The sequence below is a fragment of the Folsomia candida genome, unplaced genomic scaffold, assembly GCF_002217175.1.
Source record: "Folsomia candida strain VU population unplaced genomic scaffold, ASM221717v1 Fcan01_Sc017, whole genome shotgun sequence".
In the NCBI taxonomy this organism is placed as follows: Eukaryota; Metazoa; Arthropoda; class Collembola; order Entomobryomorpha; family Isotomidae; genus Folsomia; species Folsomia candida.
Genome location: NW_019091209.1, coordinates 3,533,908 through 3,560,734, shown reverse-complemented (window position 1 = coordinate 3,560,734; position 26,827 = coordinate 3,533,908). Strand labels below are relative to the sequence as shown.

The 26,827-nt window shown below is 38.5% G+C and overlaps 5 protein-coding genes across 7 annotated transcripts; 3 read left to right on the top strand and 2 right to left on the bottom strand.

The window, feature by feature from the left end:
* Positions 1–1,041: 1,041 nt before the first annotated feature.
* On the bottom strand, positions 1,042–7,704 carry LOC110856764 (chromatin-remodeling complex ATPase chain Iswi). Its single transcript, XM_022105308.2, has 17 exons — positions 7,354–7,704; positions 7,199–7,270; positions 6,934–7,109; positions 6,601–6,840; positions 6,371–6,512; positions 5,989–6,276; positions 5,733–5,911; positions 5,317–5,623; positions 5,066–5,211; positions 4,943–4,991; positions 4,464–4,596; positions 3,309–3,491; positions 3,022–3,097; positions 2,433–2,796; positions 2,075–2,326; positions 1,814–1,974; positions 1,042–1,738 (listed from the first exon to the last, which is right to left on the bottom strand). Exons 1-17 carry the CDS (start codon positions 7,411–7,413, stop codon positions 1,468–1,470), a joined length of 3,099 nt encoding a protein of 1,032 aa, XP_021961000.1. The 5' UTR covers positions 7,414–7,704; the 3' UTR covers positions 1,042–1,467.
* Positions 7,705–7,930: 226 nt separating this feature from the next.
* LOC110857012 lies at positions 7,931–11,206 on the top strand. The gene is made up of 5 exons (XM_022105611.2): positions 7,931–8,577; positions 8,676–9,313; positions 9,385–9,790; positions 9,856–10,061; positions 10,188–11,206. The coding sequence occupies exons 1-5, from the start codon at positions 8,518–8,520 to the stop codon at positions 10,846–10,848; spliced, it is 1,971 nt and encodes a 656-aa protein (XP_021961303.1). The 5' UTR covers positions 7,931–8,517; the 3' UTR covers positions 10,849–11,206.
* A 234-nt stretch (positions 11,207–11,440) lies between these two features.
* Positions 11,441–13,868, top strand: LOC110856821 (CCR4-NOT transcription complex subunit 7). Its single transcript, XM_022105378.2, has 7 exons — positions 11,441–11,940; positions 12,334–12,488; positions 12,584–12,780; positions 12,852–13,013; positions 13,111–13,225; positions 13,376–13,516; positions 13,596–13,868. The coding sequence occupies exons 1-7, from the start codon at positions 11,904–11,906 to the stop codon at positions 13,707–13,709; spliced, it is 921 nt and encodes a 306-aa protein (XP_021961070.1). The 5' UTR covers positions 11,441–11,903; the 3' UTR covers positions 13,710–13,868.
* A 13-nt stretch (positions 13,869–13,881) lies between these two features.
* On the bottom strand, positions 13,882–15,404 carry LOC110856822 (chromatin complexes subunit BAP18). 2 transcript variants are annotated; one of them, XM_022105380.2, is made up of 5 exons: positions 15,255–15,404; positions 15,046–15,183; positions 14,894–14,985; positions 14,465–14,566; positions 13,882–14,369 (listed from the first exon to the last, which is right to left on the bottom strand). In XM_022105380.2, the coding sequence occupies exons 2-5, from the start codon at positions 15,073–15,075 to the stop codon at positions 14,078–14,080; spliced, it is 516 nt and encodes a 171-aa protein (XP_021961072.1). In that variant the 5' UTR covers positions 15,076–15,183; positions 15,255–15,404; the 3' UTR covers positions 13,882–14,077. The 2 variants fall into 2 exon arrangements, with proteins under 2 accessions (XP_021961072.1, XP_021961071.1); XM_022105379.2 differs by having other exon boundaries at positions 15,046–15,375.
* A 7,064-nt stretch (positions 15,405–22,468) lies between these two features.
* LOC110856992 (NK1 transcription factor-related protein 2) lies at positions 22,469–26,507 on the top strand. 2 transcript variants are annotated; one of them, XM_035857533.1, is made up of 3 exons: positions 22,469–23,473; positions 24,905–25,135; positions 25,483–26,507. In XM_035857533.1, the coding sequence occupies exons 1-3, from the start codon at positions 22,900–22,902 to the stop codon at positions 25,923–25,925; spliced, it is 1,248 nt and encodes a 415-aa protein (XP_035713426.1). In that variant the 5' UTR covers positions 22,469–22,899; the 3' UTR covers positions 25,926–26,507. The 2 variants fall into 2 exon arrangements, with proteins under 2 accessions (XP_035713426.1, XP_021961274.1); XM_022105582.2 differs by having other exon boundaries at positions 22,470–23,473; positions 25,489–26,507.
* Positions 26,508–26,827: the final 320 nt, after the last annotated feature.

Below are 26,827 nucleotides of genomic sequence, written 5' to 3'. Positions count from 1 at the left end.
ATCATGCTTCGCAAGGTTGTAGCTTGCTGGGTGCCATCCAGTGATAGTGTCGTTTGTCGTATTTTTTAGGTGTCATCTCGTCCAACATGCCCTCCTGACCTTATGTGTGATGTGTGACCTTATGATGCTGATGATGAATCAATGAGACGAGGTTTCTTATCATCGAGTCAGGTGGCTTGATTGGGCTGAGGTGTGAAACTGTTTAGAGAACAATCTGGAATGAATATTTAAGAGAATTTGGGATGACATAATATAATGAGAATGATTTTTCTATCCGCATAACACCAACGACAAACATAATTTAGCAGAATAAGTTGGTGAAGGAGGAGATTGTGTAAGTAAAGTAATAAAAATGCTGCTGGACTGGAAATAGTTAGCAAAGCAATGATGTGCAGAATCAGTTTGTGCATATTAAAATAACCATCAATTTTACATGCATACTGTTCATAACAACATTATGGTGGCTATTGTCATATGCAGATGCCAAGCCATCCTTGACTTATGCAAGCTCTTTTCTCTATCGTTAAACTACTCTTGCTAGAGGATAAACACAGCAGCAGCATAACTAAAGTATGCTAAAAGTTATGTAGTCGTTATGCAATCATAAGACGTTCAGTGATGGGCAGCCTCGGCCTCGTTGAGGCCGTTTTTTGGCATCAGGACTCTATTTTTTAGGGTTTTGAGGAGGCAGAAGCCAGTGAGGCCATAGGTCTCAGTTTTTTAAAACTGGAGAGGGCGTAGGTCTCGTTTTTTTAATTGGGGAGGCCAGAGGTCTTGTTTTTTGAAGAGGGTGGAGGTTTTTAATTGGAGAGGCCGACCAAGCTGAGGCCTAAGGTTCCCGACCTAAGGCCGGGGTAAAACGACCTATTTTGGGATGTATGAGGTCGAGGCCATGTGAGGTCGCCCATCACTGAGGACATTTACACATTGGAGAATCTGTGTTACAAAATTAGTTTGAGTAAATAAACAAACTTGTTTGTCCTTTGTCTTGAATGGAGATTAGTTCTGGCATATTTGATATAAATGACTTGATGTCTACAATTTAGTTAACCAGTCAAACTTTAATTTCGTTGATAACACAATTTAGTATATTATTACATACAATGTGCCTTGCACTGAGTCATAAATAAAATCATATAGACATGATAAATTAAATACCACGTGATTTAATGTCAAGTTATAGAAGCAATTTCAAATAAAATATTGGTAAAAACGTTAAATACATAATAACAATGGTGAATGGATCATAATAGTGGATCTTATATTTAATCACTAACAAGAAAATCGGTCAATGTAATATTCTGTCTATTCTAATAATAATTTTCACATGAGATTTCGTACTTGTCTGAACAAGTTATTTACGCATGGCTAAAAACAATGAAACTTCTCGAAAGTCTAGTCAATGTCATACAAAAAGAATTAAGAGCTGTAAGATTTTAGGTCAATTGATAAACAAGAATGATATTTCTACTCCGTCTTCTTCTTCTTTTTTGCAGAGGATTTTTGGTCAGGAGTTGACAACTCACTCTTTCGCTTTCCTTTCGCATCCCCCACTTTACTGGGTTGAGATGGTGTGGGTTTGTTGCTATTCTTCTGCTTTTTCTTGTCCAGTTTCTCTTTCTCTTCTAACTCCTGATTTTCTCGCTCAATTAAGGTGATCAGTGTATTACATCGGCGTTGAAGTTCCATCGCTGTTCTCGATTTGATAAACCAATCAAAACGGAACTGTGGTGCAGCTCTGGAGAGATAATTATTATTAAAATATTTAAAATATTTAAATATGCTTGCAAAGATATGCATAAAGGATACTTACCGAACCGCGATTCGTAACTCATCATACACGTTTTCCTTGTCAAAGCCAAGTTTGTGAAGCATACAAACTAAGAAACGATCTTCTTCCTCAGTGTAATTTTTCCCCTTATTGGTACCGTATGCAATTCGGAGCTGATGGAATGGGGCCCGATATCTAGTCATCTATTAGAAGGAATAATATGACGATTTATAACATTGTTGGCCATGCAAGTAAACGCACTAGCTAGGCATAAACAATAAGCACTGCAAAGGGTCAAAGTACCTTGGCATCCAATGCTTTCTTAATACTTGCTCGTCGTTGAATCTTAGCCTCGCCTCGATCAATTTGTGCCATTATTCGATCAATGTCCTGAAGTTCATGACATCGTTCCCAAAAGACTGCGCTATACTCGATAACTTCTTCAGGACTTTTACCTTCCACTTCCTTGGCAATGTTCTCAATGTCGTCCCTTCCATACTTTTCGTTGGCTTTGATGAATTGATTAAAGTCTCTCTTTGTCCAACTTGTGAATCCCTATAAACAAACAAGAATAATTAATTAATTAATATCACAAAATGCTACCAAGTGCACATTATGTGTCTAGATATAAATATCTAAGGCCCAGTTCTGTTAATGTTACCTTGTTTAAAAGACTATCTCTTTCAGTTTGTTCCTCATCAGATAGTGGAGAAGCTTCATCAATCTTTTTTTGCTCCTCTCGTTGAATTTTTGGAGCATCGGCACCAAGCTCCGGATTTCTTGGAACTTTATAACCCACCGTTTTCCTATAGTAGTAAATTTCTTGATCTAAGAGTTCAAAAAGTCGAGGAGGGAAAAACTGAAAGTCTTGAACAATTGGTAATTTTGGTGGTCTTGGTGCTTTCGGCGCTTTAGGTTCAGAGACTCGAAGTGCTTCACGGAAATATGCATCAACCGCATAGTTTGCTTTACGCTCTCTTTTTGGTGGTTCAATCCAGTGGCCAAGGAATGTTTTTTGTTTTTCACTATAGAAGAAGTCAAATTATACCCTGATTGCGATCATTATGGGCTCTCCGGGTGGAGCCTAATAGGCAGAAACCAGCCACGTTCCTCAGTTTGCTGAAAAGAATGAGGGGAAGAGCGCTGGTTTCTGCCTATTAGGCTCCACCCGGAGAGCCCATAACGATCGTAATCAGGGTATAATAACCAGTTCGGTCATAGGAAGTCATACACAATGACGTAATTATTACCGATAGTCTTCTCCTTCAAATTTGTAAACAGATTCTGTCGGCGCATCCATTGTAAAGTTTCTTAGCGATGATTCACCTAACAAGTACATAATACACACAAATAAGCTAAGAACTTGAATCGAAATTTCAGCAAGAATGGGAACATTGTGTGTATATTATTTGCTAAATTAAATTAATACGTGATCTAAAAGTTCTTCTTCAGTCAAAAATTTGATTCGAATATCGAAATGTTTTTTTATTATTTACAAATTAGTTAAAATTAGGTACTAATAGTTGAAATTACTTACCAAGGGCTCCAAGTTTCTGGTCGAGTTGCTTTGTTTTCACCTCGCTTTTTGACAAAATGGCATCAATATCTTCATCTGTGATTTCTGAATCCTTTGACGCAAAAACGTGGTCTGCCCCAAATCGGATAATATTTAGCATTTCATCCTTGTTCAATTGGTTTGTTTTGCTGTCCACCAATCGTCCTATAGAATAATTAAAAACATGTACTTTGCATTCCTATTTACTTACACGTGGTTGGTAGCGCGTGGTAGGTATTTGTCTAACGATGGAGGTCTACCAGCAAATGCTCTCCTATTTTGACCAAACGTGCCAATCGATAACAAATTTAATTAATATGACATTTGCTAAACAAATTGTCTATCAATGCTCAGGTTTGGCAGAGATATTTGCATCCAAAGAGGAGAAATACCCTTACACTTACCAATAAATTTGGTACGTGATCGTACTATCGACCGCCTTTGAATGGATCCGGGTGATTGTATGGGAAGCGTGAAGATGATGCAGAGCAAATGCACGGTGTGCGGATTATCAAAAACAGCCAACAAATAATTTTGACGCCTCGTGGGTTCGAACCCCAGTCAGGGGATTTATTTTGTATTAATTTTTACTGACTTTTTAAGGGTGGAGGGTTCAGAAACCACCATCCCTTTGACCTACGATGACCCGGTGACCGTGTGGGCGGAATGAAAAGTACGAAAGTTTGATATTTTTCACTTTTCATTCCGCCCACACGGTCACCGGGTCATCGTAGGTCAAATGGATGGTGGTTACTGAACCCTCCACCCTTAAAAAGTCAGTAAAAATGAATAGAAAATAAATGCCCCGACTGGGGTTCGAACCTACGAGGCGTTAAAATAATTTGTTCGCTTTTCTGATGTTCCTGGCACTGTGCACCGGATACGGTGAGCAGTGAGCACATCTGTCACGCTTCCCATATAATCACCCATTCAAAGGCAGTCGATAGTATGTTTTGCAAATATCATCTTAATTAAATTTGAGATTGATTGACCCTAGTTTAATCTAAATCTGACAATGAGAGCATACGCTGGGAGACCTCAATTGTGAGTGTGACATTAGAAAATGTTGAGCGGCGTACGCCAGTACTTTAGGATATTGTCTGAAACCAAGCTTTTCTATTTATATCAAATTCTCACCTTGTTGGATAACTAATTTGTCCAATCTTAACTTAACCTCGGCTCTTTCCACAATTTTCTCTTCAATTGTGTTCTCAGTAATGAAGCGAAACACACGAACTTGTTTGGTTTGTCCAATTCGATGAGCACGGTCCTGAATAAAATAATTACAATTTTTAATATTTAACACAATGTTTAAGCTGCGTCCATACTTCATTTCTAGGTAACTGTAACTTGCGAAATAGATAAACTAAGACTGGTGCAATTTGCTCATGAGTTAAGCATAAACGCACTTAGCATTTAGGAATATAAACCGTCGTTTGAATAACTGGTTCGTATTGCGTAGCAAACCATAAAAATTTCGGACTGGACAATAGAGAAATTACTTTATAAAATGCAAAGTCAAGAGTTTTTAGAACGCTACAATTTTTCTAATTTGAAGGAATAGATCAAGATCAAAACTCGTACAGATTAAGATCAAGACAAAAATATTTATTTACCATTGCTTGCAAGTCGCATTGGGGGTTCCAATCAGAGTCAAGGATGATTCTAAAAGTTCGTAGAAATCATTTAATCATGCTGTTGGCATGTTTTGTGAACACAGCAAAAAAAATTCTACTTACACAACGTCAGCAGTGGCCAAGTTAATCCCCAAACCACCAGCTCTTGTGGACAACATGAACAAGAACTTCTTACTTCCGGGAGAATTGTATTCTGTGATTTGAGTCTGGCGATCTTCATGTGGAGTTTGACCATCCAAGCGACAGTACTGTGCGAATTATCAGATCAAAATTAAACCATGACCTTCTCGCATGATATATATGATATATATATGTATGTATATAGTAACGATGAACCAACTATTTAAAATTACCTGCCAATTCTTCCAAATAGCATAATCCTCAAGGATGTCCAACATTCTTGTCATCTGACTAAAAATCAGGACACGAGAATCTTGATCTTGGAGTTTGGGGAGCAATTTATCCAATATAACCATTTTTCCACAATTTGTGACCAAATGCATGTCAGTTGTGTATGGTGGGCCAGGCTCGGCACCGTCAAATAAGTAGGGGTGGTTGCAACACTTTCGTAGCTGCATAAGAATGTTTTGAAGCCGCATTTTCTCAACTTTTCCAGCCCCATTGACAATGTCAATGTCCTTCATAAGTACTTTTGTATACCTAAAAATTGAGATACATAATTGATTAGTTTGTAAAACATACATATAAAAACATGCTACAATAAGTAAGCCTGCATCTGGACAAGCAGAGAAGTTTTACTTATACTTACCATTCACGTTGCATTTTGCTGAGACCAACATACACTTTCAACTCCTTTTTAGGTGGGAGACGTTTTTCCACTTCTGATTTCAATCGCCTAAGCAAGAACGGACGAAGTACGGAGTGAAGCCGTTCAATAAGGGCATTGTCGCCTAAGCAGACGTTGGTATTGAACCATTCATCAAAATCCTATTTTAAATATTAATTAATTATATATAACAAGTCACACGTCCATCATCACTTTGCACATTATTTTACTTGCTTACCTCGGAAGAGTTGAATACATCAGGGAGGAGAAAGTTAAGTAATGCCCAGAGTTCGTGCAAGTTATTTTGAAGAGGAGTTCCAGTTAGTAGAAGCCGATTTCCAGATTTGAACTCCCTCACATATTCGGAAAGTTTGGATTTTTCATTCTTGATTCGATGGGCTTCGTCAATTATTAAATACTTCCACTGGAACTTTTTGAAAACAGCTTTCTCCTTGATCACCATTTCATAGGATGTCACACACACATCCCATTCGCCTGGCATCAAGATATCTCGAATAAATGTGGCCTATGCATAGAATGAAAAAAAAAACATTGAATTTGTGTAAATTGATTAGTTAATAAAACGCATAATAAATATGTACTAATAACGATTAACGTACTCGACTTTCTTGATCTCCAATTAAACATACTGCTCGTAGAGATGGACACCACTTTTTAAATTCATTCATCCAATTAGCAAGTGTGGACTTTGGTACAATTACCAAATGAGGACCCATTATACTCCGATAATGCTTCATGTATCTGAACAAATGAAAAAATTGTCATCTTGTTAAATTACCATTCATCACCTATGGATTCTACATAGGAAACAAAATATTATGGGGCTTACCCCAGTAATGAGATGGTTTGCAAAGTCTTGCCCAGACCCATTTCGTCTGCTAATATTCCATTGATGCCATTTTCGTACAGTGAAATCATCCAATTTAATCCTCGAACTTGATAATCTCGCATTTCTCCTCCTTTGATGTACGGTGGAGATACATCAAAACTTATAATGGTTTTTAATGCAGCGTTGGCATCAGTCATCAGCTCTTCGTCCTCCTCTTGTTCCGTCATTCGGTGACGATGACTGAAATTAATAAATTGTAAATTAGTCATAAGACTAATAATCATTTATTAATGCAACTGCATGCATGTATGCTTATTCTAAACTCCAGCTTACTCTCCAGCCTCCGACATGCGGCGATTCTCCAACTTTTTCCGATGTCGTTCTTCTTTGGTTGGCTTGATTTTCAACGGACTCGTGGGTGACTTGTCACGAGCCCCTCCGGACATAAAATGTGCAAAGATTTCTGTCTGCTTAAGAAGATACTCAAAACGTTTCGAATTGTCCCGTTCCTAAAAATTAATAGAATTATGATTGTAATATTGCAATAAACAATTCTTCATCCTCAATTTCTTATATTATCGATCCTTCATAAACTAACCAGTTTTGTCTGAAAATCTTCCAACTTTTCTTTCGAGTTTGACGAGCTGGTCCCAGTATCGGATGATGAGCTCTACAAGTTAAAAACATACAAAAATAAATATTACGCATAAATAACGTATAATTCATTACAAATTTCCATCCATGCTTTTTTACCGAATTCTCCCCATTATTTCCCAACTCCTCTCCACCCCCTCCTTCCTCCTCCAACGGCATTTTGGATTTATTTATTCACACTTATCACCGTTAAGCTGTACCCAAACTAAATAATTAGTTCGTAATTCCCCCAAACTTGAATTCTTCCCACCCTTATGATAATACTTATTAACCAACCAGTTAAAACAACAGTTAAAATTAAGTCAGTAAAATTTAATTGATCGTCCAAATTTCTCTCAACTTAAGAAAACAACAACCATCATACTCCAGTAATCCAATTAATCCCTCCTTCTCATCCCCTCTTAACCTAATTGTCCTCAACTTGTCCCGGTATTTTTGGCGTTCTTTGCCCTTATAAACTTTAAAAACATCAACAATGGTGTTAAATTTGTTGCACGGCTGCTGCTGCTCTTCTCGGCGGCGGCAAAGTGAGTCAAGTTTTCGTTAGTGATTCTTTTGCGGACTCGTCCAGATATTACATCAATCAAACCAATATTATAATTACAACATCACCTATCAAAGGTTGGGTCATGTCAGTTAAAAAAAATAATTTAAAAAGTTCATTTAATTAGTGAATGTTCCGCAAGGCTTTGTCTCAAGATGAGGCCGCTTGGTTACTTGTTACGTCGCTTGGCCGATAAGGATTTTGAGACTTTTCTCACCGCCAAGTCTCACCAGGCAGCCAACACGTTTTCCCACTTTGCCTGCCACTGACCTGAGAAGAAGTGTTGAACCCTGCGGAATCCTCAGTGAGGATGAGTTGCAGTTCACAGTTCACAGTTTTAGAATTCTGTTCGAGTTGATTGCAATTTGCAAATTAATCTTTACAATTTATGTAATTTATCTTGAGGAGGTAATAAAAGGTGCCTTTGGTGGAGTGAGTCGTGGTGGAAAAGGTTCTGAAGTTCTGAAGAAGCAAGAAGAAGGTTCTGAAGTGAAGAAGAAGGAATTTCTGAGCAGCAAAAAAGGGTCTCGAATCAACGTAGAGTTGGAGTTTGAATGGAAATTTTTGTAGTTCCTTGGTTTTAAAGACACGCACGTTTTTTGGTTTGAGGAAACGTTTTTAAAAATTTGTGAAGAAACGTTTAATAAACGCTAATTTTAAGGAGACTTCAAAAAACAATATAAAAAGTTGGATTCCTTGTGGTGACCGAGGTGTTCACAATGGAAGGGGAACCAGGACCTGGAAACAACAATGGGAACAACGCCGGGGAGAAGAATGAGGTTGGTTGTGAATCACAACTTGTGATTTTTAAGTTGTTTAATTATTGCATGGTTATATTTTTTGTACTCTGTCACTAATTTGTGTTTTACTACTGCAGAGTACTTCAAAACGAGATGATTTAAGTAGAGCCACAATGATTTTTAAACTGGCCATGAGAAGACTCCAGCAGAGGGAGAATCCACCGTCTTTTACACTGCTTAACCCACAGAATTTGAAGCATCCGTTTATAACTGATGAGGAAATTGACAGGAACGTGGAGATACTCAAGGAAATTATAAGCGAGCGGGAGGAAAGTCCGAACGTCAAAGAAGACGGTGAAGGAAAGGGGAAAATCGTCAACAATAACAATGTGGGGAATGAAGCAGAACCACTACCAGGTGATGGTCAAATACTAAAAAGAGGCAGTTCACAAACAAATCAGGATCCGATTGAAGTTATTGATCTTACTATTGACAACGGCGATGAGTATGAAGAGGACGATGATTATGAATATACTGAAGAGGACTACGAAGCTATGGAGCATGACTTAGACGATATGGCACGTACCTACGAAAATATTAAAGACGAAGATTTAGAAGATGAAGTTATAGAAGATAAGTGTGAAGATACAGATGATATAGAATACCTTGGATGCGTGTTAACGCAGGATTATGATGGTTTGAGAGTCAGAATTGATGACAAAAACGGAGTAACGTTGACACGTGCCTGTGAGGAACTTGGAGGTGCTGAGGTTTTGTAAGTTGCCAATTATAACCACAAATATTGAGACTTCACATGCTAATGTTATACTTAATCTCTGAAAACAGGGCAGTGGACAACGCAATAAATGTCCCAAAAGATAAGGAAGTTCAACAAGGACGGTCTATTCCTGAGCAAAAGGAGATTACCAAATTTCTTCAAGAAAAGTCTGTTCCGGAGGAAAATGAGGTCCGGCTGGAAGGAGGAGCAGGAAGAAATAAAACAAGGAGACACGTCTTTGCGCGTACAGATTTTGATGCTGGAACATTTCACAGCACAGGCCCTTTATCCAGAATAAATCAACCATACGATCGCTTTGACCTAAAAGGAGCTCGTGACAAATTCGACGATGAGGTGTACTCCTTGCTTCGAGATTTCTTCACGTGTGCCTTAACGTCGCTTGTGTACAAGATTGGGCTTCAACCCAAACAGGCTTTTCAAATGCAGGAGCACATATATTTTGGAGATGTACAGGTTAGTCTGGAGGATTATTGACCTCAATTTTAAATCAATGTGGGTTAATTTTTATTTTTTACAAGGTTTTCCGTGACGAAGACTCAAGAAAATATGTCGGAGGGGTTAGTGAAAATATAGTTCACTTCATCCGGAAGGGAGCTCTCGATGGAGCAGTGTTCCATTTTAACATGTTAAATCGAGAGCACTGCCCAATTACGCAACAGCGGTTTGCATTTCAATCCGTTGGAAGCTTTTCTGCTGAAAATTTTGACATTGCCGATACTGCCAGGTTAGAAATTATTTTGATTTTGCAACTGCCTTGTATGCTACACAATACAATACATAATGTAACTATTAAAGTCAGTTTTTAACTGTTATGTATTACATTGTTATTCATGATTTGATAATATTTCAGAATGCTTAAAATAAATGAACTGATGAAAACTAAATTGTCACATTCGCTGAAGACTATTTCGGAACATCCTTTGGAAGAAGCGAAATGCCCATGGTTTTCGCAATGGAATATTTCTATCGGCATAAAGCACCGATTTATGGATCTCTTGAGGTTAAATAAAATTCAAGATTTAGAAGCACCATTCATTGGAAATCCGTCCAATGATTATTTCCCGTTTAAGAAACGTGCCAGATTATCGCAAGCCGCGAAAAATGGATACTATAGGAAAGTTCCAAAGAACCCGGATGGAAGTATTCCAACTTCAGCGGTAAAGAACATTATCGAGAAACTCAGATCTAAAGAATTTGCTAGCCTTAAAGCGCTTAAAGAGAAAGCCATTTTTGAATTTAATGACTTACCTAAATTACCTGAGTGGGAATTTTTTTCTTCATCTGACGAATCAGAAGACCAAGAACGCTCTTCCAATCAAAGTGCAAAGCCTAAGGAAATGCAATTTACTACACCTATCACCAGTGATGAGGTACTACCGAATTTGATCATTAAAGTTTATCGAGTTGACTACGCTGATACCGTCGAGGTGGATGAAGCCATGATGGCCAGAGCTGCTTCAGAACAACACGCACATGAAGAGTTATTCGGATTTTCCTCCGACTCTGATTAAATATCTTAATCTTAAACACTTTATTATTTTTACATTGTCATACTATTACAGATGTATTATATACATTTAAATATTCATTTCCTCCATGATATTGAAATTGTTACATGTGTCGTTAGTTTAAAGATTTTTTTTTTACCCGTCAATGTAATAGCAAAAAAGAATATTTTAATTTTTCAGCGACACGCTAGGCTCGTATTACAAATAAACGACATCTACTATTTTTATACTTATAAAGGGCCCCATCACCTGCTGAAGGTGATGTTATTATGTAACGCTCAAATTTGTGTGTACAATCTTGCATACGGCATGCAATAATAATAATGATGATGCCAGTCAAATCTGGAGTTCAGAAAAATAATTATGTATGTAATGGATTATTATTTAACAACAGCATAATATGCTTCATGCTACCAAACCATTGCCAGTTCATAATTAGCATTAAATTAATTAACTTTAAGTTCGCATGCATCAAAGCAGAAGAACAAAGCATTTTCTTGATACTTTTAAAAAACCATGTCCAACGTTATTAAGCAGCAGCATTGGAGTTGGGGCGGATTGCAACAATAAAACACCCAAATTTGTATCATCACACAGCTTCCATTTGCACAGCAACATTGCTGTTTATCTAGTTAACTAACTACAAATGGCAATCTAGTAGATTTCTCGAACGATAACATTTTAATAACCTTCACAACAATCTCTGTGAAGAAGTAGTTGTTAGTTTCTACTATTTTTAAAAACAACTTTGACTCCATTTCCTCCGAAATTTGCATATTATGACAAAAAAAATATAGTAGAAAACAGGCATATTTATTATATTCTTTATATATTATAGATTTACATTACATAATTTTAGTAAACATTAGTGGAAGGAAACTAGTAGTGTGTAGTGACGAAGTTGGGCGAATTCTGCCTCTTTTTGACGCGACTTTACACTGTCATTTAGCTTTGAAAATATTAACTTTCTGCCAATTTGTTATTTATTTTTAAGAAATATGTCGTCCTATAGTTAAATCGGCAATCGTTTCAAAGTGTTTTTTAGTCCAGCTTGCATCATGACGGTTCGACGGCCAACAGAGCTCAACTCCTCAGGTACAACATTTAATAAATCCAGGTTACATTTCAAATTATGCATTTTCCATAGCAACCGTGCAAAATAATTGCAAAGTTCACACCGGCCATTTTAATTGCTGAATCACTTTTCAAAAACGCTTTTCGAAGTAGGTCATGTGAACTTGTGCTCCTCGAAATAAAATAATTTGGAAACATATTTTGGAGATATATTTTGAAAATATATATTAAATTTATCTTAGTAGATAGTGATTAGGCTAAAATAAATCTAACATGTATTATAATTATGCTTACAAGCAAAGTTATCGACGTACGCAAAATTATAGACGTAGAAGTATGTCTATATGTATTATATTTTGTTGGAATAACCGTGGTTCGAAGATTGGTATTAATTTGGTGATTTATTTTTCCTAGATGGAGAGCATTTGAATGGTCATCACAACATGGCATACCCTCCAGTGCAGTCTGAAGAGCAAACAGGAATCAGGGACGTTTGGGCGCACAATCTTCGCGAGGAATTTAGGTCTATTCGAACATTGGTTAGACAGAATTACAATTATGTGGCAATGGTAAGAAATGCTTTGTAAATTAGACGACCTTGTATTTATGATTCTTAGGTAGTAGTGGACCCAGTGATATATATTGTTTATTATTATTATTACAGGATACCGAATTTCCAGGCGTTGTTGCTCGACCTCTCGGCGTGTTCAGGACGTCGCAGGAATTTCAATACCAAGTTCTTCGAGTAAATTGTGATGCGCTAAGATTGATTCAAGCCGGAATTACGTTGCTAAATGAGCATGGTCAATTGCCCAAAGGAGGAATTACAACCTGGCAGTTTAACTTCAAGTTTAGCTTGTCGTAAGTTATTATAAGTTATGCATTAATTTCATTGATGAGTTGTAATGTGTTAATTCCTATAATATTATCAGGGAGGACATGTATGCTAGCGATAGCATTGAATTACTGCAAAATTGTGGAATTCAGTTTCAAAAACACGAAACTGATGGTATTGATCCAATTGCGTTTTCCGAGTTGCTGATCACATCAGGTTTGGTGTTGAATGAAAATGTGCGATGGATATCATTCCACAGGTAAATAAGTATTGACATTTTAATTGTACTTTTATAATAATAAACAAGTATAAATAAGTATAATGTAAACAATAAATGATCTTCAATGTGAATTTAGTGGGTATGATTTCGGATACCTATACCGCATCCTCACCGATCGTCGCCTCCCAGAAAACGAAGGGGAGTTTTTTGAAATGTTGAAGCTGCATTTTCCATTCGTCTATGACATTAAAGTAAGAGGACAGAGTTTTTATTACTTACTATATACAACTCGTATATTATATACGAGTCGTATATTGTATATAATATATACGGTGTATATTATAATAACTGATGAAATGACATGAACTCTAATCAATCTAAAACTATCTCTTGACTTGCAGTATTTAATGAAGAGCTGTCGAACCCTCAAAGGCGGGCTTCAAGAGGTCGCAGACGAGTTACAAATCGAACGATTGGGCCAACAACATCAAGCCGGAAGTGATTCTTTGGTGACGGGGCTCACCTTTTTCAAAATGAAAGAAGTACTATTACTCTACTATATATGCTGAAAATTAATTAATATAGTAATGATACGTAATTTGTGTATTTATAATTTTGCAGATGTTTTTCGAAGATAACGTTGATGACACAAAGTACAATGGTCATTTGTATGGATTATCAGGAACGTATGCAAACTGCAACGACATCATCGATCAAGGTCCTGGAAACTTTTAACTGCAGCAATCTATCATATAGTTTAACTTATGTTACTACAGTATAATATTTTCATCAAAATTGTATGCATCTATTATTTAGATGATTTGTCTTCGAATAATGGTAATTGGGCTCAAACGATCTCTTAAAAATAAACACAACTTTTCCATGATACTATTACAACGAGCACTTGTACTTCTATATACTGTTTTATTTCTCAACTCAATGAGTTGAACGCAACTTTTACATACGTGACGAGGATAACAACATTTACGCCAACAATAACATATATATAAAAGACAAATACCAGTTAGGCTTACACGCTATATTTTTTCAAAAAATACGAGTAATATTGTACATACAATATAAGGACATGTTTTTAAGCTACTTTAAGACGATACTGAAGGTGGATCAAAGTCGAGTCTCGCATTCAAATTCTCCACATCGCCATCGGAAGCGTTCAACATATTGAGAGTAACTTCAGAGTTTTTCTTCATGGACGTCGGGGTGATTGGTTTCTGTTGAATGGGTGTACTAGCTGCAACCACTTTCCGTAATGGAGACGACGACGCAGTGATGCCCATTACTGAGTTGACCACAATTGCAGATGGTGGGGTTCCCTGTAACGGTAATCCCATCTCTTCATAGGTTTTCTTTTTCAAAGTTGCTCGGCGGCGTGACCTATGAACAACCAGTAACCCCCATCAATTTCACAAAGTACTATGTATACATATATTTCCACACTGGTCTGCAAGAATTTAATTAAGGAAACTTACGCGCTACGAGACTTGACGCGTTCACAAATAACGTCCAATTCTTCTCCAAATTTTGAAATACAAGAGCGCATCATTTCCATTTCTTCGTCCGTCCATATTGATCTATCAAGATGACATATAATTAACTCAGGTTAAAAAATGAAGGAATACACGCAATATTCAATTAAGCCACTCAATTTCAAACTTGTCGTATAGGTTGCAAGACATACGCATAACATACAATTTATTTCACAGTTTTACAGAGAGAGGATCAAATTTAATTAAGTTTTCTACCCAAGATAAACACTCTCATTTACACTACATTACATTAATATCATCTATATTTTCGCTTTCTTAAATCCTTCTAAGCAAAAATAACTTGTACCAACAAATTCAAACAGTTATTAACCACTGGTCAGAACCATTAAGTAACTAACTAACTATCCTTACCCTCCAGATGAATCCAACGGTGCATGAAGTTGCATCGTCAGCTCCCCCAATTTACTGAAAGCCATTCCTGCCGCAGTGAATATTTCGCCGACCTAAAATAAAAAGCAAAATTCAGTACACTACAAACCAAACCATGATAACAACCCTCTCACCTTCGTTGCATGATTATTAACTGAAGACATTTTCACTCCAAGACTTTAAAACTAAACAGAAATGAGTAGCGCGTAGAATTAACTAAATGTGTGCCGTAAGTAAGTTGAGTTGCCTCTGGATCGCGGGTTGCTTTTGTCCTACGCTAACCACCCCAAAGTTACTACCATTCCCGAACTTGGATAACAATAAGTTGGATAACCTCTCTTACTTTGTGTCTCTTATTGGCTTTATTTATCCCGATTTTTTAAGTGACGCCGAACAGTTGACAATAATTCGGTCTATTTAACTGAGCAGGATAACAATACAGCCGCCACTCGAAATGAGCTGGGGCAAATATTTCACTCGTTCCGATGCTCTTTCTGGACGCCGGGGTAATGCAAGAAAAATGAGACAGTTGCAAAGCTGGCCGTCGTCTCATTCGTTACATTTATGATTTTGTAATGTTCATAATTCTCATTATGTGGACATCATTTTTTCATAAGCCAAGTTTTGATGAGCCAAGTTTCATCGTGTAATTTTCATACATCGGATGACGAAAATGTAGTAATAATACAAAGAATTCAATTAATTCATAGACTAATTCGGATCGGGTTGTTCATTTGATTATTATCAAAGAAGTTGGTTATACATCAATGTTTGACAAAATTTTTATGCATTTCATAAATTATCCAAAAATTTGATACATTTTCAATGTGTGTATTTGTGCATGGGAGGATTTACAGCTTACATTTTAAAATTATATTTATATAAAAATTATACTAAAATTGATATTATTTCCGCTGATGCTATAACCAACCACCACTAAAATCTATACTTTACTGTATTTTCATGAAATACGAATTTTTATTAATTTTATAATCCTGTAAGAGTGTAGAAAGTGTTTTTGAAACTTTGTTCAGAAACTAAACTTCCGAAATAAACTAAAACGTAGATGTGGCAAACTTGAATCAGTGCAATGTTCTCTTTTCATAGCATAACAGTTACTTATTAAAACTTTGCTATGTTCACTCGACTACTTAATGAGTGGACCAATAACAATACTCATTTCTTGAAAACTTTCCTACACATCTAGAATTTCTCGATATTCGCTAATTGGAGAAATGTGATGTCTGGGACGTGAGTGAACCATAAACCAATTTGTCTGTGAGACATTTCTCGACCTGATCTAGTTATGATTGGGGTCTTTATTACAAAGTCTCACCACCGAATGTTCCGTATCAGTCAAAGTTCAACAAATCCTCAGAAGTAAAGAGATCAAAGATAATTTGGTAAAGTGGAGTTCTAGTTTTATCAATAATAAACGTGAAATGTAAATTAACTCAAGATGTACATGTGTATATGCATTCAGATATCTAGTAACATTTATATGCAAATAATAATATGTTTCTGTGTATGCTTCGAATCTATTTTTTTTCATGTATTCCAAAACTGAATCTATTTTCGAAACACTTCAAAACTGGCTCGAAAGAGGACGCCGCGTTTATCTTACACAGAGGCGCAGGTTCACTTGATAAACGTAACATGACCAGAGTTTCTCGGTAAGAATGCATTTAAAACCTTTTCTACTGAAAATCACGGTTCCTCTTGTCTTTTTTCTCTTAATATGGATAATGCTTAATGGAGTTACATATATTTGCTGCATAATGATAATGATAAGTATTTTCTGGAATTTCTGAATAATTGAGAATTTTGTTTGTATATAGCACAGTTTCAAAATGATACAACTTTCATATTTAGTAACATCAATTGGTCTGCAGAAGCTATTCCTCAAAGTTTCTTTAGAAGTACCTGCTTATTTTTTAAAATTTAATCTGACTAAATTTAATGTAATGATGTATAAATTAAATTGTCGCATTAGCAGAAACCAGTGAAACTCCCATTATTCGTCACCACGAATAAATCTCAGGCCGATCATGAGAAATGTGGGAAGATAAGCCTGATAATGTAAAAGGGGAAGATTTATTTTATGGACTATTAAAAAATATGACACTTAACGTCACAAACTTTTATTGTAACTAATTAAAACAAAACATTGCATAATAATATGTGAACGGACTCAAATACATATAAAGCAAACATAAATTTAAGGTTCTTTCCTTCATATAAGATCCGATTGCATTTTTAAAATCCATTCTGACCATCTTTATGCAATTTCCGAATAAGACAATACACACACAACTGCACATAATCAGCATCAGGCCACCACAACTAACTGCATATACAGTCACCCATAACTAATCCTTCATTTCTTCAAAGTCGGGGAATTGGAAAGAGCATAAGAAAAGATGTAATAAGATATTTATATACGAGGCAACAGGAAATAATTAGCTTGGAATGCGTTAAAATGTCAATTGAACGACATACGGTTTTCCTAAGGAGGGGAGCTTGCGAGGTTGATAATAACAGATCTTGGTGCCCTTTGGATATGTGGTAGGGTCTCATGAGTGTACTAAAACCCTGAAGTGGTTTGACTCCATGGCCACATTTGCGCCGGCCACACCCACTCAAAAATGCCCAAAAAACGCTTTCACGCCAGTTTTCACTCACTCAAATCCACGTCAAAAATAAAATTTTACTCGGATTTTGAAATTTCTTTCACCATTATACTCCCAGATAGTGTCTTTCTTCAATCCAATATCAAACTCAATTTTTTCGAAATTTTAAGTATTTTTAAAATTTAAAATTCTGAATGAGCATTGTTGTAGTAATCAACAAAACAAATTATGTTTGCGAAATAATCATCAATAAAATTGAGTTTGATATTGGATTGAGGAAAGCAACTATCTGGGAGTATAATGGTGAAAGAAATTTCAAAATCCGAGTAAAATTGGATTTTTGGCGTGGATTTGAGTGAGTGAAAACTGGGGTGAAAGCGTTTTTTGGACATTTTTGAGTGGGTGTGGCCGGCGCAAATGTGGCCATGGAGTCAAACCACTTCAGGGTTTTAATACACTCATAGGACCCTACCACATATCCAAAGGGCACCAAGATCTGTTATTATCAACCTCGCAAGCTCCCCTCCTAAGAGCAACTCATCGTCAGCAGAACAGAATCCAGCCCGTCTCAAATTCCTCGTTGTTGTGATGTGCAGCACACAAACTCATTTGACGGACAAACTCGTTCCTTGTCTCGCATTGCCTCCGAAACTCTTCTTCCTCCTGCTAAAATTCATCTTTATCTTTATCATTAATTGCTGATAAGCCCAAGTGGAAGAATATATACAAAACCCAATTAGATTTGCTTTTTGTCCCGTAATTGCTAAACCAGCAAGGACCTATTACAACTCACAGAGAGAAAAACACTTTGCAAATTCAGACCATCTTAATAGAGTAATTTGTGTAATTCGCAGTTAATGTGGCATAGAATGAGGCATGAACAAGAGAGATGTGTACCCCGTTATTGACTACCAGTGATAATTGTCATTTTAAAGGAACAAGTCAAACTCATTAAATTTAAACCAGATGTCTTCTTCAAGCTCAGTTTGACTTGACAGTAGTAGAAATGGGATGGGATTACATTGCACACACGGAATGGATGTCCACAGGGCGATAAGATTGTTTTTTCCCCACTAATTATTTCAAATCTTATCCCAATCCCCAGCCAAACGAAGGCATGTACATACATATATCTAATATCTTCATGTAATGGGACAACAAGACACCACACCAGCAGAAGTGGAGCAATTTGTCTAATTTGTCTGCCCAATTTGTTAAGGCGAAGAAGAAATATTTAAGTATCCACTTTAAAAGTATCGAATTGGGCACATTTTCCACTAGTTGGGATCTTGTCAAGCCCCCATTATAATCACTCGTCGGTCAATTGTGAAATAAATGAGCAATCTCGTTTGGCGAGGATGACACATGTGGCCCAACTCCTACATATATTCACTCCGCGTGTATATGTATGTAGTTATTTGAATATACACATACGGCTCTGTGGGTTGAACAAGAACAGAATTTATTCGAAATCTCGAAACCAACTACGAAACCAGAGATGACAGCCAGAGACTGAAGGTGACAATAATAATGCCCTCATTTTGTCGTGGTGTGGAAGATGAGTTTGTCAGAGTATGACATATACTAACTTAGATTATATACTTCCTCACTCCGAGTATCATCATACTTTAACCTTAAATTAAACACGAACTTGGGAAAGAGGCGATCCAATTTGCGTAAATCGCATCATTTAAGGACACCACCCTCCCCTTTAAATTTCCTCTCAGCGAGAGACTTGAGTAGTAAAAACGAGATTCGGTACAGACTTGTGAAGGCAAGTTCATCATAATTCCCATTTCAGGAAATTGAGGTGGCCATCTAATCACGAGGGAAAGTCAGCGTCGCACAGCAGCAATAACAAAGTTGTGGTTTAAATGGACGAAAATGGTTCGTGTGATGGTGCATGGCGACGAGGGGTGTTACTTATTATGCTCATCTGCTCCATGGCCTCTCTCCGTCCTGTAATGAGCCCGTGTAGGAAAGATGAACAATCGTAATTACGCTTAATGTAAATTTGTAAAGGGCGTGAAAAAAGTCATCTACACTCCGAAACCTAACGCGTGGGTAGGATACAGAGAGATAGAGAAATTGTTACTTCAGCCATGTAATAAGCTCCCTGTCTCACACCAAATACACCAAATTAACTTTGTGAATTGTGCATATCTAATTTTAGCGGAAAGTTTAGGCATCCTACCAAAACGAGCTAGTTTTTTTTTCTTTGTAAAATAATAGCAATAAAAGGCGAGCTAATCAACTTGCTGCTCCTCCTGCACCACTTATTTCTTGTCTCTGCAGATGAACTGTGGATAGATTCTGTGGGCTGTGTTATTCATTCAGAGAGGAACGATGATACATTTCTCGGAGGAGGAGGAGGAAGAAGACGCGTCCCATTCTCAACCCGCAGAGATAATCACTCTCTCTCCGAGAAGACATTTCATGGGACGGGATACACACGGGCAGAAATTCTTGACAAAACACTCTTCTTCTTCTTCCTCCTCTTGAAAGTACGAGGGTAATAAAACGGAAGTTTAATAAGGAGGGAAGTAAAGCGTCTCTGTGTAGTTATTTGAGTCAACTGTACCATCATCTCGTCATCGTCGTCACTATTTGTCCTACCACCACCCAAGACCATCTTCGCTCTTTCTCGGTAATTAATTTTGGCTCACTAAGTAATTGAACTGGGAATGACAAGCTGACGATAGACGAAAGTTAAACTCTTCTGGCAAAATAAGAGGTGATGAGGAATGTGGAGCAATAATCCAATCCACCAAACCAACCAGCATCCTTCCCACAGTGAAAACATGCCTGACGTTTTAATTAGAAACAAATGCTTTGAGGTCTCCCGTGTGTCAATCACGTTGGCACAACTTCTTTTTTCTTCGGTATATGTACCACTCTTCATCGGATGACGATGATACCTGAACCCTGTAGATACAGACACCGTGTTAATATCAGGAGAAGGAGAAATAGGGGTAATAGTTCATAGGAAAATCTACTGTATTCTAAACCATGCATATCTTTTGGAACGGGAATAGGAGGACAGGATTATTTAGAGGAACAATAACCACCACGATTGTTCGTATTTGGGCGGCTGGATAGGCGACGACGACGACGAGGATGCGAAGAGGGAGGCAAAACTTCCATCCGACACTGGATCGAGGTTCCCTTGTCCAATTCCGACCCTATTTATCCCAAAATGACTTTATTCCACGCTTGAACGCCTCCTCTGCTCCCAACCACTCTAATCCTGTCTCACACCAGAAAAATCGCTATATCCGACTGAAAGGAAATGCCTCCGTTAAATTTCACGCGAATTAGAGGTCAATAACCATAGACTCGCTTATTTGCATCTCAATCTGGACAAATTAATTGGGATTCGATCTGCGATTGTGTTCAGCCACCCAGACGACGAGGAGGACGAGAGGGCTACAAACGCTAAAAACGAATGATGATGAACCCTTTTACCCTCCGTATAAACCAACCACTCCACTTGCACTTCCGATATATTCTCCCATCTTCTCGTCATCATCATCAACCTCCATCCAGTTTGTTATACACTACAAAAGTGGTGCGGTTCGGATCAATTCCTCAAAAGTTTGTCCAGCAGGCAGCAGAGAGTCAGATCGGGCGCAGAGACCGCGGACAAACAGACAACTCTCAAAACCCTGCAAGAGTCGTTGGCTTGGCTTAGCCTCGTATTGTGTAAAGTCTTCTTTACAACCTTGTATAATGGGGCAAAGGTTGTCCCCGGATTCTCATGATCCTGTGGACTTTTCCACTCCCCAGAGTCCATTCTCCACAAACTCTTCCACATGAAATCTTCTTCTCAAACCTTCAATTTAAATGTGTTTGTCCGCTCCAAACCGATTATTATCTCTCTTTCCCGTTGCTTTTCCGAAATAAATTCGCCAAGCTCGCCCCGAAATAAGAGAGAGAGAGAGCAGGACAAGACTTTCTTAATCAGAAAGTGCCCACGCACGGAAACGCAAGACGGCTGGGCACGTGTGTGTAAACCAACCGGCAGCACTATTATGTTATTGTATCGTATCTCTACCAATAAGTGAAAGTATCTTCTTAACTAAACCCCAAATACGATACAAGATACCTACGATACAGATTTTTGTAACGCGACACGACAATTGAGTACGGAATGAGACGTTACAAAATTAAACAATTTATACCAAATTATGTATTTTTATGTATGCATGTATAACCCACGTGACGTATTTATTACTCATATACATATTTCAGTCTTAATTTAGCCCACCTAATAACCAATCCTAACAATAATAATGATCTGCTGACTCTGCCGTGCTTAAGCTTTTTTGACAAGAGAAATTCTCAATGGAATGCAAAATTGACTATTATGCACGAAGTGATCAATTGGCTCATCATTTCCACCACTAATTTTTACCAAGTTATTTCCTCCCAAACGTATCCTAACTACTCTAGCATATCATCATTAGCATCCGGAGCGGTGGTGGTGGTGAGGTAAGGACGTGATGTAAATGGGAGGAATTAGTTAATTAGAGCGTTGTATGGGAAGACAAGAGTCGATTTATCATGAGGTGGAATGATAATGATGGTGTCGTTCGCTATGAGCGAGGACGTTAATAAGCTGCGCAGCCCGACTTTGTCACACCACTCCCGGGTAGTATCGCAGCCAGAGAAGAGATTAGCAGGGCTGGGTGCTGATGATTCCGGATGAAAGGAGAGTTATTAGGAGAGCGAGGAAAGTGGTGGTGAGTTAATGAGTGAAAATTGAGGGGCCAGGTGAGAGGATAGCTTAGAGAGAGAGAGAGAGAGAGAGAGGTCCATTAGTGGAGGGTCTATTGGTGGATCATCCGAGAAGAGGAGAAGCACAGGAAGGGGAGTAGGTCGTCGCAGCGCAGAGGAGGTTGTGCCGTCGAACCGAACGTCGGGTTGGCCGAAGCAGATCAAGAATCTCCTCCTATTCTCCGCAATCATCAATGGGAACAAAAACGAGGCAAACAACTCGAAAAATTATTACGCTCTGGCTTCTTCTTCCTCTCTCTCTCCTGCTATTACACGCTAAACTACTTCCGAACCTAATCTCGCCTCGCGCAATGTAATCCAATTCCAATGCCTCCTCACATTAGCTATGATCCTCTCTTATCAACACGCCACTCGCTCTCTCAACTCTCGCCATAAATGCACGCCTCACACGCTCCTGCTCCCACTGTCACTGCTCGTCATCTCAGCCAAGTACTCACTTTGCCCCCGACGACCCCAGGAGTCTGCATGTCCCCAGGAGTCCGGTCCAGTGAAAACTGAGATAGCAAGAAGCCACAGCGGAAATAGAGTGACTTTTTTGTGTCGACATAGGTTTGGGACAGGATGGAAGTGATTTCATCAGTGCTCAAGTGTTGCACCACGAAAGACGACGAATCAGACAGTCATCACAGACATCAAGCCAGTCTCAATTGTCATCCTCTTCTTCCTCCCACTGGGACGAGTGCCACGAGTGAAAGCAGTACAATTGTTGTTGTCAGTGGTGGTGGTGGTGACAAAGTAATGGACTTCTCACCACCTTTATCCGCCGACCTTGCGAAACCGGTCGATCTCAGCAACAATAATAACAATCACAACAATAACAATAATGTAGAGGAAGAACATAACAATGTGGGGGGTTTGGGGAACAAGAAATTTAACGGGAACAGTGGTGGTGGTGGTGGTAGCTTAAGTGGTGGTGAAAGTGACAACAACGCCATGGACTCATCGCACTGCAATGGAGGTGGTGGTTCCGTGAGAAAGTTGGCCTTTTCCGTGGAAAATATTCTTGATCCCAACAAATTTACTGGAAGAACATTCGGTTTGCACCCAACTTGTAAAGGGGTCCTGTCGCCCTCGGATTTATTGCACAGCCATCAACCGATTCCCAATTTCAGATTTCCTTTTAAAGATATTCACGGTACGTTGCTCTCACCACGGGTACATTCTATTTGTCTTGTACATACATACCTAGTCAGTCCTCAGCCTGGTAATCTTATGGCCCTCACTCTCCGCCTCCTCCTTCCTCCGCTCCTTTTTCCACGACAATAAATTTTCGATTTTCTAAATCGAAACTCAAAAGTCAAAGGGTTTTAGTCGTGCATGTTTGTATGTGTGCACATTTTTTCTCTGCTTTCACTCACTCACTCACTCACTCACCTTGCTTTCAAGTAAATCCCTGCAAATCCACTTCATGTCGTAAATAAAATCTAAGCATCCTTTGTGCACCATGTTTTCACTGCAGCATAATGACACCATTTCCACAATAAGGATTGACACGAGAGAGAACGAGGATAAAAGGCTTGTTGTCAGATTTTGGACACAATTTTCAAACGATTATATCATTACGGGCGTTTTGTGGTTTTCTATGAATATTGTATGCAATTTCTTTAAAGGGAAATTAATCATGTATTGTTGGTCGTTATAAAAACATTGGCAATTTTCGATTTTAAACACTTTTATTGCAAAGTCGACAAATTTCCGTGCAAATTTAGCATTCGATTCCTGGTCTAATTGGACCCATGCAAATCCTGAGGCCAGACCTGGTTTTAGGTAGCATTTGACTTTTTCCGAGCTAAATTTGGCCCTTAAACCGAACCTTGTATGCCTAAACCTGTCACAAAGCTAGTCAGTCAATCTCTCTCGGCTCCATTATGCACCTTGGTAATTGGGGATTGAAAGAAGTGTTCCGACATGAAGGGGAAATGCAGAATGCAATTAAATTGAATAAACACGTTTCCCTCTGCATGAGCGGAGTGCAAGGCAAAATGGGTGGAGAAAATTTAAGAAAAGTGAAAGTACGTGCATACTTTTGCTCGGAAATAAGTTTTCCTCACATGAAGTGTTGCTGCTTTTGCTGTTCAGACACAAGGCTTCATGATGATGGAAAAGGTTGTATGTACGTTTCTCGAGATACAAGAATAAGCAGAAGAAGAAATATCATTGTTGACAGTTAAATGTTGAAGGTTGGCTGGAGGAGGAGGAGAGTCTCTTTACCTTTCTCTTGATTTTTATGTACTTTGTTGGTCTATTCCCAAGAGGGGCAAGGAGTGCAAAAGTGACTCTGCCTCTGCTTTAAATAAAATTAAAAATCCAGGAGAGACAAGGCAAACAGTTTTCCCCTGATTGCTTTTCTGAAAAATGTGTTTAGAAAGCGATTCTGGCTCTTGAATCAACTCCCTGCGGAGGCCCCTTTATCTCATTTACGTGCATTTATATACATTCCACTCCCCCCCGCAGCTCCCCTCCTCCCTCTTTACATCCATAGCTCACGTAAATTGAGTGTGTACACACGCTTAAAGTGTGTATAATATTACACATGACATTCCATGTACGTATTTCCTGTTTATAGATGCGGACCCCGACTCGACGACGACAACTCCGCCGAACTCTGACCTCCAGACGTCCCCCTGTGAAACGAGTCTGGAGGATGATGAAAACTCCTGTGATCTCTTACTCGAGGATGACACTTTCCGTGGTGACTCATCCGAGTCTGTCGGGGATGAGTCCACTTCCTTTGACAAGGACGACTCAAAATCTAGAAAAAAATCATCCAAGAGTTGTAACAGTGATACGAAATCTGGTGAGTACACAGTCATTTCTCATTCCTTCATTTCTTCTTCCTACGTCCTAAACATGTTATGTGTGCAGAACATTCTTCCCCTCCTGCGGTGTTGCGTGGCGTGTGTTTGTTATGCAACTAAATACATATTTATTATGCTGTAACCTAGATGCTTGAGATGTTCAATGAATTATTGATCGGTAAATAAGTGTCCAATTTATTTGCCTCTTTGATACTTACGTTATGACTTTCAAGTCAATAGTCACAAGCAATGTGGTCACGAAGAAATCTTGTCATACATCCGAATTGACCCAGAAATTGTGCATGTCCACATTACTTTTGATTTTAATCGGGACTTTTCTTTGGAGTGGCAGGTAAACCACGTCGAGCCCGGACGGCATTCACCTATGAGCAGTTAGTCGCACTGGAAAACAAGTTCAAGACGACGCGATACCTCTCCGTCTGCGAGCGCCTCAACCTCGCCCTGTCCCTCTCGTTGACGGAAACACAGGTCAAAATCTGGTTTCAAAACCGCAGGACAAAGTGGAAGAAGCAAAATCCCGGCATGGATGTCAACAGTCCACCCGTCCCCACGCCCAACTCGGGAGGACTGGGGTCCTTCGGAGGTCCGGGAGGGTCACCCTACTCCGCCGCCACGCACCACCTCCTGTACCCCCACATGACGGCGTATCTCACCGGGGGCAGCGTTTCCGGGGCGTCGGGATCACTGCTTTCCTACCATCACAACGGTACCCCACCCTCCAACTCGTTCTCCTCCTCGTACTTTTCTCACCTCAGCCACAACTCGTAATTAGGAATTGTTAGTTAAATATACATATATTTAAAAATCCAGCAAGAAGAAGAAGAATCAATCATTATTTGTGTTGGTGACAAGTCAACGTATGCCAAATATATTTATAGGAATACTTTTTTACGCTACGTATACATACATAAAATACATATTAAACTTTACCGTTGTGGGGCTAGAAGGAATTGTGTAAAATAGACATGTTTTTGTTTCACATGGACAAAGTGAAGTTCTTTTTTTTGTGGCAAAAATATCTACATACTTACAATCAACGCTGTGTAATTACAGTTTTGCTACATATTAAACAAGACAAATATTGTGTAGTAATTGGGCTGCCACACGAGGACGACGACTGTAATAAGTAAATAACCTGCTGCAAATAAATAAGTTGCTCCAATTAAGTGAAGGGACGATGTCAACGTGAAACGTGTCGGACAGAATTTGTTCAAATAAAAAAGAAACCAAGGTCTTTTACCAATATATCAATAAGATTATAAGATTGTTCGTTTTATTATTGAAAAAGTTGTCCTTGGATCCTTTGTATCATTCATGAAATAAATCAATACTATTATTCGTTGAAACGTACGTTCTTGTCCTTATCGCATCGAGTCATTCCATTATTTTCTCGAGGAGATGGAGTACTTTTTAATTATAAAACTTGTCTCCTCACCAGAACCATCAAACACTAATTGATTACACGGAAGCATTGTTGGTGGGGAGAGTCAAGTGGTAAAGTAGTCGATTCTCTAGACTTTACCCGCCCAAGGAGACAGAGAGAAAGCAAGCTAACCCTTATTAAGTCTGTTTTTGGCTGACTTGGTCGGTTTGGTTTGTACGATTTGCTTTGTTACAGAGATCCCGAGATGGTACAATCAAGGGGGCGACGACGAGGACGACGACCAGAG

Excerpts from the sequence above, each read along its gene's own strand:
- LOC110856822 (XM_022105380.2), bottom strand. The coding sequence starts at position 15,075 with ATGTCTTCAGTTAATAATCATGCAACGAAG. Across the intron at positions 14,986-15,045 it reads TTAATAATCATGCAACGAAG|GTCGGCGAAATATTCACTGC; the intron begins GTGAGAGGGTTG and ends TTTTTATTTTAG. Across the intron at positions 14,370-14,464 it reads CGCGTCAAGTCTCGTAGCGC|GTCACGCCGCCGAGCAACTT; the intron begins GTAAGTTTCCTT and ends GGTTGTTCATAG.
- LOC110857012 (XM_022105611.2), top strand. The coding sequence starts at position 8,518 with ATGGAAGGGGAACCAGGACCTGGAAACAACAATGGGAACAACGCCGGG. Across the intron at positions 9,314-9,384 it reads CTTGGAGGTGCTGAGGTTTT|GGCAGTGGACAACGCAATAA; the intron begins GTAAGTTGCCAA and ends CTCTGAAAACAG. Across the intron at positions 10,062-10,187 it reads GACATTGCCGATACTGCCAG|AATGCTTAAAATAAATGAAC; the intron begins GTTAGAAATTAT and ends ATAATATTTCAG.
- LOC110856764 (XM_022105308.2), bottom strand. The coding sequence starts at position 7,413 with ATGCCGTTGGAGGAGGAAGGAGGGGGTGGAGAGGAGTTGGGAAATAAT. Across the intron at positions 5,912-5,988 it reads ATGTATTCAACTCTTCCGAG|GATTTTGATGAATGGTTCAA; the intron begins GTAAGCAAGTAA and ends TATTTAAAATAG. Across the intron at positions 3,098-3,308 it reads CCAGAAACTTGGAGCCCTTG|GTGAATCATCGCTAAGAAAC; the intron begins GTAAGTAATTTC and ends TGTACTTGTTAG.
- LOC110856992 (XM_035857533.1), top strand. The coding sequence starts at position 22,900 with ATGGAAGTGATTTCATCAGTGCTCAAGTGTTGCACCACGAAAGACGAC. Across the intron at positions 23,474-24,904 it reads TCCTTTTAAAGATATTCACG|ATGCGGACCCCGACTCGACG; the intron begins GTACGTTGCTCT and ends TCCTGTTTATAG. Across the intron at positions 25,136-25,482 it reads TAACAGTGATACGAAATCTG|TGGCAGGTAAACCACGTCGA; the intron begins GTGAGTACACAG and ends TTTTCTTTGGAG.
- LOC110856821 (XM_022105378.2), top strand. The coding sequence starts at position 11,904 with ATGACGGTTCGACGGCCAACAGAGCTCAACTCCTCAG. Across the intron at positions 12,489-12,583 it reads ATTACAATTATGTGGCAATG|GATACCGAATTTCCAGGCGT; the intron begins GTAAGAAATGCT and ends TTATTATTACAG. Across the intron at positions 13,014-13,110 it reads CGATGGATATCATTCCACAG|TGGGTATGATTTCGGATACC; the intron begins GTAAATAAGTAT and ends ATGTGAATTTAG.